The sequence below is a fragment of the Sminthopsis crassicaudata genome, chromosome 4 (assembly GCF_048593235.1).
Source record: "Sminthopsis crassicaudata isolate SCR6 chromosome 4, ASM4859323v1, whole genome shotgun sequence".
In the NCBI taxonomy this organism is placed as follows: domain Eukaryota; kingdom Metazoa; phylum Chordata; class Mammalia; order Dasyuromorphia; family Dasyuridae; genus Sminthopsis; species Sminthopsis crassicaudata.
In genome coordinates, this window is record NC_133620.1 from 349,821,333 (window position 1) to 349,835,577 (window position 14,245).

The window sequence follows — 14,245 nt, forward strand, 5'->3', positions numbered from 1 at the left end:
GCAATACCTTGTAGAGGCTAATACGGTGGACTTGACATTAGCAAAGCTAAGTTTGAATTCTGCTTTCAGGCTCTTAACCACTCTGCGATCATTGGGGCAGCTAGGTGGATAGAGTTCTAAGTCCTGAGTTCAAATCCAGCCTTGGACACTTCCTAGCTGTGTGACCCTAGACAAGTCACTTAACTCTGTTTGCTCAGTTTTTTCATCTGTAAAATGAGCTGGAGAAGGAAATGGCAAACCACTCCAGTACCTTTGCCAAGAAAACCCCAGATAGGATCATAAAGAATGGAACATGATTGAACAACAACAATCATGACGTGTTCATTTAGCCTCTCGGTTTCCTCATCTGTAAAAGGGGGATATCATTGGCGTGCAGTATTTATCCTTCAGGGTTAGGAGGAGTAGATTTTTAAAACTTTAAAGCACTTTATAAATTGGAATTATCATGTTGTTTAGATTTCACTGCCTGACAAGTTATACTAATTGTATGTCAATTCTCGGTTATCTGTTTTGTGAACTGTCTATGACAAATCTTTCATCCTTTCTGCCAAACAACACAGTTTAGAGGCCAGCTGTTATGCGACTACAGAATGCACGACTCTTTCCATGTCATCCTGTGCCAAAAGTAATTTGGAAGATAAAGTTACACCCTTCTCTCAAAAAGCATTGAGTGAATTCCAAAGCTAAATTAGACTGCTTTCTTAGATTAATTATGCCACGGCTTTCCTCCATGTGTATGGGTAATTGGAAGTTATATGTGTCTTCTCTGTTTCTTACCCATCCCTGCCCCCCTCATCCTCATCTCAATTCAATTGCTTCATTGATGATATTAATTATATATAATAATATATCATATCATAAGGTCATATAATTGTATTATAGCTGACATTTCTATAACTCTTTGTCTTCAAAACTTCTTGCTACATATATTAACTCTAACTCAATCTCTAATTCCTTGGATCTCATAACAACCCTGTGAGGCTACAGTGGATGTGTGATCTCATTGATACGGACATCCCATCCCTCAAAGCAGATCAATACCTATACCTGCCCCTCTCCTCCTGCTTGACTCTAATTCATGCCCTCCTAGAAATCCTCCAGGAGTTCACCCAACATTCTGGGGACCCTTAGTCGGGTTCTCTGATATCACAGGCCTGCTAATGATTCCAGGGCACTAATGCAGCCCAAACTTCTTTGCCTCTGCCCCCTGGCCCAGCTCCCAGCTGGCTTGACCCAGCCATTGAGGTCAGATGGATCTGATCTGGTATCTTGTACTCTCAATGGCCAATTCCTGAAGAGCCTTGAAGGCATATTTTCTTCTCCCTGAATACTCTATCAATTTCCCTTTTACTTCTCTGGTCACCCATCACCCTGAGCACCTCAGTCAAGGTGGGATCTAGATTCCCATGCAGCATTAGGTGTTATTATGAAAGCAGCAAGGAAGCTTGAAGCCAGATCTATTCAAAGAGAGTTTCCAGCCAATGCTCTTTCGGCTATATCTCTCCACGAAGCATCCTGTGTCTCTGATCAATTTGTAGAGAGGGAAGATTGGAGAAAGGTGGAATATGGATTCAACTAGATGGGCTTATGTCAAGAGCGATTGGCTCCCTTTGCCTTTGAATTATTTGTTCCAGATCTTAGGCAGATGCCATAGATGTGTTCTAAATGGTAAATAACTTTATAAATTCTAAAGGCTCCTGAGAGACCTTCAAAATGATCCTGAAGTGGCAGTGGCTATGGCAGAAAGAAGATAAAATATGTTAGTTTCACTGTCTCTAATGGTAAACAAATTTGTTATAAAAAATCTGTGCTAAAATCTTGTATCAGAGAGATTGGGAAAAGGAAAGAAGACAGAATTTAGTTATGTAGTTGAACAGTACCTAACCCAGATGAAATGTAAAATGGCTAATTAGCAGTACTGCAAACTGTTTTATATTCTAAGATGTTTAAATATTATCCACCCAATCTATTGTTACCATGGTAACAGGTTACTGAATCTGGATAATTTTATTAATGTGCACTGTAATTTTTCTGTGATAATCAGATCTTTCTGTGGAAAAATAAATTCCTTGTTTTAGAATTGATAAATAGTATGTTTTGAGTACTTCTTTTAATTCATCCTTCTCCACCTTTGGGGAATCACTTAGATTTGAAAGCCATAACTTTTACTATACATACTATTATCCCTAAATGAAAGGATTTATTAGCAGAAAAATAAATTCTAGAATAGACAACCTAATTCCTTTAATTAAAAATCAGGCTTCCTTAGTATTGAACCAAATGTCTAGGTATATAATAGCTGTGGAACCGCAGCCCTTGTGGGGACAATATGGTTTCTCAGTACTGGACAAGAATATATAAAATGAATGCAAGGTGATGGGGAGGCACTAGTAGCTAGTGGTAGTCTCATATAGGAGATGAATTTGAGCTGAATTTTGAAGGAACCTAGGGTTTCTTAGAAGTGAAGAGGAGGAGGCAGGGCATTATAGACACAAGGGAACAGCTTATTCAAAGACAGGGTGACAGGAGATGGGAGCTTCTAAATACATAGTTTATTATAATGTCATTATGTACATTATATAACTTACACACAAAAAATTAAAAAGGGATGCAAAAAAATCTGAAACAATATTTCTAGGATCCTAGAAACTACTGAAGTTTACTGAATGAGAATTCCAAAAAGGCTGGACCACATTGACTGAAGTGGTTCTTCCCAGAAGCCCTTGCATTATCCCACGCCCATTCTCTGGGAGGATAAAGAGGACAGCACTCCAGGAAGAGAGGAAGACTCTGAATTGCATCAGGCTTGACGGGGCTCTCTGCAGGAAGGGAAGTCACTTCTTTGGACAAGAGTTAACAGCAACTGCCTGGAGACAACGGTTCGTTACAGGAAGAAGAATCTGTCTGAGAGATTTGAGTAGACACAGCAGATCTCTTCCCAGAGAGCGATCTAGCAGCTTCTGGAGACGATAGCTCGCTACATTTTGGCGCCCAACGTGGGGCAAGGACATTTGCTTATCCTGACAAGAAGAGCTAGACCAGACCTTTGCAGTATGTGAAGGGGAGTAATGTACAATTCTCTTTTTTTTTCTTTTGAAATTTTATTTTTCAGGGTTTTTTCCAAATACATTTCAATTTTCTTGGAAAGGTAAATTAGAAAGGTTATCTAAGGTTTCAAAAGCCAAGCAGAGGACTGAATTCTAGAAACAGTTAGGAACCATTGGAGTTTCTCAAACAGGGGAGTGAAATGATTTGCTGTGTGCTTCAGGAATCTCAATCTTGCATAATGGATTTGGAGGATGAAAGTGCTCTCTCTTTTTCATATAACTTAAGGATTTATTCCTTAGGTGCTGTAAAATTGTGTCCCCTTCAGCTCAAACTTCTTTTTTTTAGAATGAATGAATAAAAAGCATCTTTTTAAAATGCTTATTATGTGACAAGCAATCTACTAAATTCTGGGCTACAATTATAAAAATGAGACAGTCCCTACCCTCAAGGAGCTTACATCCGAATAGGGAGAGGAGATACACATAGAGAAGTGGTGGCCAAGAAGGGATGTTTCAGTTTGGGAAGGTCCTGGCTATTTTTCTGTCTTTCTTTCAGTGCCATTTCTGTTCCCTCAGGCTGCATAATCAGGACTGTGTTGGAACAGAACAAATGTGGTGACTTCACTGTTTGATGGTAAAAAGAGCTTTTTTAAAATAAAATCTTTGCTGAAAAGAGTACTGGAAGAAACTAAGGGAAGAATCTGTTAGGAGGGTAGGGAGGTTAAGTAATAGCAGGGCAAGTTAAGAAGCAGAATTAAGCACAGAATCAACAGGGATAGGAAAGATGTGTGTGTGTGTGTGTGTGTGTGTGTGTGTGTGTGTATATATATCTGCATATGTATACATAAATATATCCTTTTTTAACTACAGACTTCTTGAGAGTGGTGACGGAGATGAAAGGGGGAAAATAAAGTAAAAAAGATATGCAGCAGAAAACAAAAGAATGATTTACAAGAAAGTAAAGATAGACACTCATGAATACAATTTCTTCTATTAATAGATATATACTTTCTTGAACTGGTAATTTGGTATTATATATTTTGAATACTCCCTGATGTACTGCTGGGCACATGACAATGTTCTTTTTTATTTTGTAGTCCTTTCTGGTTTTCTTTTTTTCTTATTCTATTTTTTAAATAAAATAAAAAAGAGAGAAAAGTAAAATAAAATATCTACTCTAAAAATATAATAAAATAGAATTTTTCAAAATCATCACTAAGATGCACATCTGAGCTACTTAAAAAAAGTTAAATCTTTGCTGATATTTTCTAATGTTTGTCTGTTGTTCTTCCTGTTTCATCACTAAATACTTTGGGGATTGATTTTGGTTAACTGAGTATCTCACCAAACTTCCTTTAAATTTACTTCTTCTTTTACTACTTCTCACTATTTTTATATGGCTTGTAAACTTCCATCATCTTGCATAAGCTTTTACAAATTAATTTATATTCTTAACTGCTGTTGATCTTGGGCACCATATTCCCCGGCAAATACATCAGCTGAATGAGGCAGTTTCTTGGTTCTTTGGTCTTTTCCTTATAACAAATGTGCCTACACATGCACTACGTAGTGATGTTTGGTCCAGAGTTTGCAGCCTGGTATATGATGTTATGTATACGTATCTGCATATGATCTGTGTGTTGAGTCTCACAAGTTCTCAAGGTTAGAAAGGATCTTTGATACCTTTGAGGAAAAGATCTCAGGATCTAGTTCATACCCAACAAGGATCTCTGATGCAACTGGTCATCTATCTTTTGCTTAAGAACCTTCAGTGAGAAGAAACGCAATACTTCCTGAGGCAGCTCACTCCATTTTTGAAGAGCTTTAATTATTAGGAAGATTTTCCAGTATGTTATGGTGCATAGAACAATATAGAGTCAGGAAGAACTGGTTTTGCATCCCACCTCTGACCCTAGCTGTGTGACTATGAGCAAATCACTTAAGCTTAAGGTCTGTTTCTTCAGTGGTACTAATCTCATAGGGTTGCTGTGGGGCCTAAATATGATTATATGCAAAAAGCTTTTTGCAGACTTTGAGATTTCAAATAAATATCTGTTATTGTTATATTATTATATATTTCAAGCCTACATTTACCCTTTGAAACTTTTCCCCATTGTTCCTATTTCTATCTGGGATGAAACAGAACATGGTTAATCCCATGTGGGAGATAGCTCTCCATTATTTAAAGAGTTTTAGAATTAGAGGAGTTAAGTTCAAATTTTAATTCTGTCCCATTTCCACAATGGCTACCTATCTCTTTCTCTAGCTTTATTACCACTTGGATTAAGGAACAGATCAAGTTTATAAACTAACACAAAAATTGGAGAATTGTCTTAATAATCTGGATGATAGGATTCAAAAACATCAAAAACATTGGACCAATAATTGGACCAATAAAATGAAATTTAATAGGAATAAATGTAAAGACTTCCACATGGGTTCAAGGAATCCTGCTTATTCTCTACTATTAGTTCATCTTTAGGCTTATCCCACCTCCATGATGATTGCCTATCTCCTTTTCTGCCTGTATTAATCAAGCATTGCCTTTGCTAAGAGTTAATTGTGTCTTATCAGCTGATTGATTGTTAATGAGAAGGACACTTGTGGGGACTCATGGGCTATATTTTTAGAAGCTTAATACCCACAAGACACTACTAGAACTTGAGATAGTAGTATTCTCCAGGTGCCCAACCTACAACCAAAAGATAGGGAAGTAGCTCATATTATTCAACTTATTCATTTTATCTAGCTTGTTTTTGTTTTATTCTAAATATGGTATGCCATTGCAGAGTCTTATTCCAGTAATGGATCTCATTCCACCAAGTCTCTGAAATATATGAGGTCAAGTTTGCCTCTTTATCTTGAAGTCCCCAGCTCATCTTGCTAACAAGATATACATACACATCCTTAATTCTTCTTGTCAACAAAATGTAAAAACCGTATTTGGTACATCTGTGTACAGGCATCTGAGATCCTTGCTTCTTATTACTGGCTCCTTTACTTGATTTAATCTCCTATGAATTTCTAGGTATCTCCACTGCTATTCTTTTTATATAGCAGTTTCTCTATAGTATCTAGATGGTGAATATACATAACTACTTTTTTCCATCATCTTTACTTTTCAGTTTAAAGTCCTTTTGATTAAACTTGCAAGAAAAGAGACAAGTTTATTCTTCCCAGTCTTTCCAGAAAAATATATTTCATACCTAACCAACATAGTTCAAAAATCCAAAACCCATTCTCAGACATTATCTTCTTAATTTATAATTCCTCCCCAAATCTGAATGTTTTTTTTTTTTTTAAACTCTTTGACTTTAGTGGGCAGCACTGATAATAAAGACCTGTGAAGGTCTTTAGGCTCCTTCCCCAGACTCTGTAATTGTCATCATTTCTATCTAAACTACTTTCCCGCTTTATAATTTGTGCCCAGTTGAACCATTAGAAATGAGTAATAGTCACCAGGTTTAACAAATTAGGTTCTCTGTTATGACTTGGACACTTGCCCTAGGCAGAAGACCTATTGTTATCAGCTTAACAAATAATCAATTAGGTACCCTTCAGCAGGAATTTACTAATCATTACTACTTTCCTCCTTCCTCTGAACCCTAAGAGTGATTGTTCACCTGAGATTACTTGTGCATCTGCACTGTTTTTTGAAGTAGTTGCTTTCTTTTTACAGTTTTCTCCTTTTTTAGGCAGAGCCTCATCTTTATTTCTTACCTCCAGGTATTAGCTTCCCTTTCTTTTTAGTTAATGACGTTCCATACTCCAATCTCCTAACACATGGCAGGGCTTCCCCTGTAACTTTAAAGATCTTTTCTCCTTTTTTTTTTTTTCTCACATTGAAGCCTTTCTTCTGCAATTTTTTGATTTTTCTATTTTGAGGGATAACCTGGAGAATAGAGCTATTCTCAAACCTTTTACTTTCTCTTCTAGAATGGAGATCAGCATTCATTTTAAGAATAGATCAGCAGACACTTGGCTGTAGCAGCACTGAAACTACCACACACTCAGTACAGGATTCTCCCTGCTCTCTATATTTGCTGGAAAGGGGATCCTGTTTGTAATTACATATCCAATCTAGCTAACACAAAACTGGACCTGCATCCAACCTATGTATTTTGTCTATGGTATGCCAGCCCTGACAGTATAGTATGTATTATGTATTGCATGTGATCTCTTTGGTCTATAGTGTGCAATTTTAATATTTCATATTGTTATTTCATATCATGTCATATAAAAGAACGTGTATTCAATATAATCTGCAGAAACTTTAATTTTTTAATAAGAAGAAATTATATACAAGTATAACTGAATAATAAAATATTCCCCAGAATGGCTGAGCATAATCACTCATTGGAGAAATGTTCAGGACTCCATGTCCCATGAGGCAATGTACACAGCTAGGAATTAGGGTAATAGTGGCAAGTATTATTCAGATGAGAGAAAAAGGACCTTTAAAAAAAAATTAATGAGTTTAAAATTTTATTTATTTTTTTGATCAATTAGCAAAAATTCACATTCTATCCTCTCCTACCAAGTGATAAAGGAAAAAACAACCAAACTCCTGTTATAAGGATTTATAGTCAAGCAAGATAAATTTCTGCATTGGCCACGTCCAAAAAATATGTTTCATTCTGCATTTTGTTATCTTTCATCTTTCTGTCGGTTATTAATTCTCTAGAAACAAGGTTGGTAATTATACTGATCAGAATTCCTAAGGCTTTTATAGTTATTTTTCTTTATACTATTGTCATCTTTGTATATACTATTTTACTGGTTCTGCTCTTTTCACTCTGTATGAGCTTCCAGGTTTTTATAAAACCTAAATAATTCCCTATAGCACAACAGCATTTCACCACATTTATATGCTATAACTTGTTCAGCCATTCCTCAAGTTGTGGCCATCTCCCTAGATTCCAATTCTTTGCCAACACACACACACACACACACAAAAGAGCTACTATAAATATTTCTGTACAATTTAATTCCTCAAGATTAAACCCTTAATTTGCTCTCTCTCTAATTTCTCCTTCTCCCTATTCCTCTTTCTCTTCTATTTTCCTATTGAGTGAAAAGTTTTTTTCATAACCAACTCTGTGTGTGTGTGTTCTATTTTGACCACCCGAGATGAGAATGAGACTTAGGCACTAATCCCTCCCCGACTTCCTCTTTTTTATATATAGATATCTACTTGTGCCCCTAATTATTTAATTTTTCTCTAACCTTAAGAGGACAGGCTTTAAATAAAAGTTTTGGTGTTTTTTTTACTAGGGAAACTAGTGACTTAGGTTTACTAGGAACCACAGTGACAGCATCAAGAACCCAGAAATGCCAGAAGGTCCCTGAAGCTTCACAGACATCTGGGTAGAAGGAGAGTAACAGACACTAGCTGACAATCTCAGTGAAAATTCAGAGGCTGCAAGGTGAATTCTGTTCCCTATTCTTCATTTGTCGTAGTTGCTTTCACTATCAGAGTAATGAGTTTAGAGGGTCATGTTTACTAAACTACTCAGGGGGAAAAGGCTAAGATTGTATTTGCTGATGAATGTCAGTGATACTGTCTTTGTTACTTGAATTATCTTTGCTTCTTTAAAAATTTCTTCTAATTACAATTAAATATTTTAGTGTTTCAATGCTGGATTTGTTAATATGGTAGATTAGAATTTCAGAAGTTCATGGTCTTCAGCTGGGTGATTGAGTGTCTGACAAAAATGAATCCCATTAAATGTCCCCACAGAGGCAGTGGTCAAAAGCAAAACAGACTTTTGAGAAGAGACAGGATGAAAAGAGAGAGAAGAAGAAGAAATAGAAGAAAATGAAATGGAGGTAAATACACAGTAATCACAACTGTGGATGTGAATGGGATGAGCTAACTCATAAAACGGAAGTGGATAACAGAATGGATTAAAAAACAGAATCCAACAATATGTTGTTTACAGGAGACACATGAAGCAGAAGGATACACAGAAATAAAAATAAAGAACTGGAACAAAATCTAATGTGCTTCAGCTAAAGTAAAAAAAAAAAAAAAAAAAAAAAAAAAAAAAAAAAAAAGCAGGAGGTAGCAGCTATGATCTCAGACAAACCAAAAGCAAAATTGATACTTTCTAGAGAACAATTTGGAATTAGATGGCTATAAAACTGTACACTCTTTGATCCAGCAATAACCCTACTAGATTTGTATCCCAAAGAAATCAAAGATAAACCAAAAGGACTTATCCATACAAAAATATTTTTGTGGTGACAAAAAAAAAAAAAAAAGGAAGTTGAAAGGAAACTCATGGAATGGGGAATTGCTGAATAAGTGGTAGTATGTAATTGTGGTGGAGTACTATTGTGCTATAAGAAATGATGAGTGAGTTGGCTTCAGAAAAGCATGATCACATCTACATAAAGTAATGCAAAGTGAAGTGAAAAGACCTGGAAGATCATTGTGCACAGTAAAAGCAATTTTGTAATGATCAACTGTGAAAGACTTGAATATTTGATCAATAAAATGATCCAAGATAAATCCAAAGGACTCATGAGGAAAAATGCTATCCACCTCCATAGAAAAACTGATGAACTCCGAATATAAATTGAAGTATAATTCTCCCTTTATTTTCTTTTACTTTTATTCACAAAAAGGATTCTACAGAGATGAGATGGGTCAGTTGTTATTGATATCTTTCACGTCCTATGGGGGCAATATTACACCCATTATTTCCTTAATTATTCAGCATCATTAATATATCTGAGAAGTGATGTTTCAATGATTTTAAAATTACATCATCTCCCACATAGATCTCTGTGTATATTTGATCTGACCCAGCTATTCTTCTCAATTTTACTTTCTTTAGTGCCATTTCTATTTCCTCATGAAGCACACTGGGGATTGTGTTGAAAAAAGTAGATATTATGGGTATTATTGTTATTATTGATTCTTATTCCCATTTTATAAAAGAGGATACTGTGGCTCAGAGTTGCCTGTTGACACATATCCAGTAAGAGTCAAGAAAGCACGTGAACCATCTCTCTCTTAACTCCAGGTCCAGTGTTCTATTCCACTATATTGCTTGTCAGACTGGGCGCCTAGCAATCCCTTTACTTACCTCCTTGTAGCCAAAGACAATCCTGCCGTCGATGTGCAGAGCTGCCTGGAAGGTGAAGCTCCCTGTATTCTCGTGGCCCTGGAGGTAGACGTGATCCCACTGGACCACAAAAACTGTCCCTGAAGGAGAGGAGCAGACACCCCAGCTGAAAAGGGAAGGACAGATGGGGGTGGGGAGGCTGAGAGAGGGATCCTGTAGAGGGTATGGCCAATGTATACTGAGGACATTAATTTCAGAGCCAATGGTCTCTCCTTCTAACAGATGAAGAAACAGACTAAGATGTTTGCCTGAGATTACACAGGTGAAAAGTGGCAAAGCTATGATTTGAATACTAGTTTTCAGATACCAAATTTGACACTTTTTAAAAAATTACATCACACTGCTGGCTACAGATTGGGTCCCCAAGGAGTGAGTTAGGGACATATTGGAGCTAACCTGATCTTGTGAGAATCTATTGTTAAATTTTTCATTTGTACCTTGGAAATTGACAAATGCTATATAAACCAAGGCCTCATTGATGATTTTTTATTATATGTTTTTAAGAAAGTGATGGAGAAAATGTTAAGTCAGATTAAACTTAAAAGTGTGTCATATATAGAACTGGTATTAAACATTTACCAGCACATCCTGCTATGTCTTTTTCTTCACACCTATGCCCACCCACTGACATGAAAAGAAAAAAAAACCTTTATTCTCCTTGGAAAGATGCCCAGGAAATATTCTGGGGAAGAACATAATTCTCTGTAGTGGGAATAGAGGAAAAGGGATGGATGAGATAGCTTGAAAAGGAGTAGGGAATGGTGATGGGTCCTACAGTGCTCCCCACCTTGAAATGCTTTCTAATTTTCAGGAAAAATCTAGGCAACTGGGGAGGCCAAGTAGGGAGTTTGCATGTCTCACCATTGTCAAAGTATGTGACTGTGGAGTTTGGAGAGTATCCAGGGTTGAAGTTGGCCATCAGAGGTGCCACATACTGAGTGGCTGTGAGCATCCGATGGATGACATCCCCCATGAAGATGAAGCCTACGAGAGGGAGAGGAAAGGAAAAAGAAGTATAAGAAATAGATCAACCAGAGCTGGCTATTGTGAGAACTATTTTGTAATTTTGAAATAAATCCATAATTTGGTTTGATTATGGAGTTACTAATAAAAAAATTTATAATTGTATCATGGAAAATACTAAGTGTGCTTTTTGATAAAAACAAAACAAAACATTTATTAAGCCTGTACTATGTGCCAAGCACAAATAAATCAACCAGAACTGGCTATTGGGAGAAATATTATTTTGTAATGTTGAAATAAATCCTTAATTTGCTTTGATTATGGAGTTAACAACATAAAACAATTTGTATTTGTATCATGGAAAATACTCAGTGCACTTTTTGGTAAAAAAACAAAACAAAACAAAACAAAACAAAACAAAAAAACAACCCAAAACATTTATTAAGCCTCTGCTTTGTGTCAAACACTGTGCTAAACACTGAGAATACAAAGAAATACTCCTCACAGAATAACTGTCAACTGGTAGAGACAAAATGCAATTAAACAACTATATACAAACAACCTATATTACAGGATAAATAAGAAATAATCAACAGGGAGAAGGTGTTAGAATTAAGAGATTGGTAAAGGCTTCCAATATGAAGATAGGATTTACTGTTCAATAGTTTCAGTTGTATGTCATTCTATGTAATTCTATTCAGGGTTTTCTTGGCAAATATACTGAAGTGATTTGTTATTTCTTTCTCCAGTTCATTTTACAGATAAGAAAACTGAGGCAAATTGGATTAAGTGACTTTTCTAGGATCATACAACCAGTACCTGTATTAAGTCAGATTTGAATTCAGGAAGATGAGTCTTACTGACCTCAGATCTGGTACTTGTGCACTATGGTATCACCTAGCTAGGTGGGCTTTAAGATGGGACTCAAAAGAAGCTAAGGGAATCAGGGGGCAAAGATGAGGGAAAGAGAGCTTTCCAAGACACAGACTTGATTCATTGCAATTCACCTGACTTTTTAGTAGTCATAACCACTGTTTTCTTTTTATTTAGGTAACTACTTATTTGTGTTATAGCTGTTAGTACCACCTTCCTCCTTTCCTCCTCCTAGATATATGAGTCATATGTAGCCCCATCTCTGCTGGTCCAAAGTCTATAATTGGATGTAGGGTGGCTTCTAGAGTTGCCTTGTTATAAGATATAGTCAGAATCTGGATCTTATAGAATAAAGGTCTCTGAAGGCAGATTAAAACATATAATTTTTTTAACATGGTCATTGGGGGAATTTATTTTGTTTGACTATACATATTTGGTATAATGGTTTTCTTTTTTCTTTTTCAATAGGGAAAAGGAGATGAGAAAGAAAGAAGGAGAATTTTCATGCAAGAAAGAAAAGAAAGGAGGGAGGGAGGAAAGAAGGAAGGAAGGAAGGAAGGAAGGAAGGAAGGAAGGAAGGAAGGAAGGAAGGAAGGAAGGAAGGAAGGAAGGAAGGAAGGAAGGAAGGAAGGAAGGAAGGAAGGGAGGGAGGGAATCTCTAAGAGTCTGTCTCTGAGTAAATTCCAACTTTCTATTCCTGACAGATCTGGAATGGAATATGGGGCACAGGTAAGATTCTATTCCCTCCACTTGATGATATGTGGGGAAGATTCTGGGGAAATAAGCAGAATGTGGGTTTCTTATTTTTAATCCCATTCCTAACACAAACGAGGGCAGAAGTTCAAGAGTCAAGGTTCCAGAGAAATAAACTGCTCTGTGGGTTATACATGTTCCCTCTCTCTTCATTCCCATCCTCCCAACACTTCCCATCATATGCATGCACATAGATATATGGACTGCAAGGAGATCCAATCAGTCAGTACTTAAAAGAAATTAATTAGGGTACACACTGGAAGTTCAAATACTGAAGCTGAAACTTAAATACTTGGGCCATATAATGAGATGATGGGATTCACTGGAAAAGATCCTGATGTCAGTTGGTTGGTTTGACAGTAAAAGGAAAAAGATATGGCAAAAAAGGAAATAGATAAATATTGTCATGGAAACTACAAACATGAACTTGTTCAGACTTCAAGTGGTACTGGAGAATAGAAAGGCCTCGTGCTACGGTTCATGGGGGTCACAAAGAGTTGGACAGAACTGAACAACAAAACAAAAAATATAGCAAGACATAAACACTAATATACGAACATAGAAACATGCAGAAAGCAATTCTTTCTCAGAACTCTGAACATCAGAGTGCTACCCTGAGAATCCATCTCCCTCTCTTTGTCCCTCTCTCCTTCTTGCATTCCTTTTCTTTCTGTCCCTCATTTTCTATGGAGAATCAAGTCACTGAAGGAACCAAGCTTGCACCCTCTCCTCCTCTGAAGACCTATTATAGTGCCTCTTCAGGGAAAGTCCCTAGGGATAGGCTAAGGAACCCCAGTCCCCATAGCCCACCCATCTCCTGGCTGCTCCCAGTCACAGCCTTACCTCCGGTTGCTATGGTGATCTGCCGCAGATGATGGCCATAGAATGGGAAATCAAAGGACAGGACCACTCTCTGTGGAGGATGGGGGTGAGAGAAACAGAGAGAGAAAACCAGCATGGATACTCTGAACAAAGAAAAAGACCAAGAGGCTCTAACTGCCCAAATCCCATCTAACCTTCAGAGGCAGAGACTGCAGCCTCTCAACAGTTGGGCAGGAATACCTTGAGTTGCCTGGCCTTTGGCAGGGGTGAGGGAGGAATATTCAAACCATTATTGTCCCTCTGTGACAGACCAAATAGCACCAGAGTCTATCCTAGCTCCCTAATATGCTGATGGAAACACTGTTCTCTCCACTACCCAGTGGTAAAGAAAAATAAACAGGATTTACTGACTATTTGTCAAATCCTAAGCAAGGTACTCAAATGTTGCTTCTTAACTTGCTGAGTGACCTTGGCTAAGTCATTTGACCACTTTTCATTTTCAGTCTGTAAAATGGGGATAGCAATGCCTGTGCAATTGAACTGAATTAGGGGGTGTAGAGTTGTTATGAGGACAGTGCTTTGTCAAGCCCTGTCATCACCATCATGTTTACAGAATAAAGTTGGCACAGTGTTTTAGTTTTATTCTTTATTCCT

At 37.0% G+C, this 14,245-nt stretch overlaps 1 protein-coding gene across 1 annotated transcript in view; it reads right to left on the reverse strand.

Moving 5' to 3' along the window:
* Positions 1-14,245, reverse strand: part of PLXDC1 (plexin domain containing 1) — a 98,498-nt gene that overhangs the window by 49,077 nt on the left and 35,176 nt on the right. The window contains exons 4-6 of the mRNA XM_074261356.1: positions 13,613-13,682; positions 11,042-11,164; positions 10,142-10,260 (exon numbers count right to left, since the gene is read on the reverse strand). Of these exons, the coding sequence (XP_074117457.1) occupies positions 10,142-10,260; positions 11,042-11,164; positions 13,613-13,682 (312 nt within the window). The remainder of the gene's footprint in view (positions 1-10,141; positions 10,261-11,041; positions 11,165-13,612; positions 13,683-14,245) is intronic.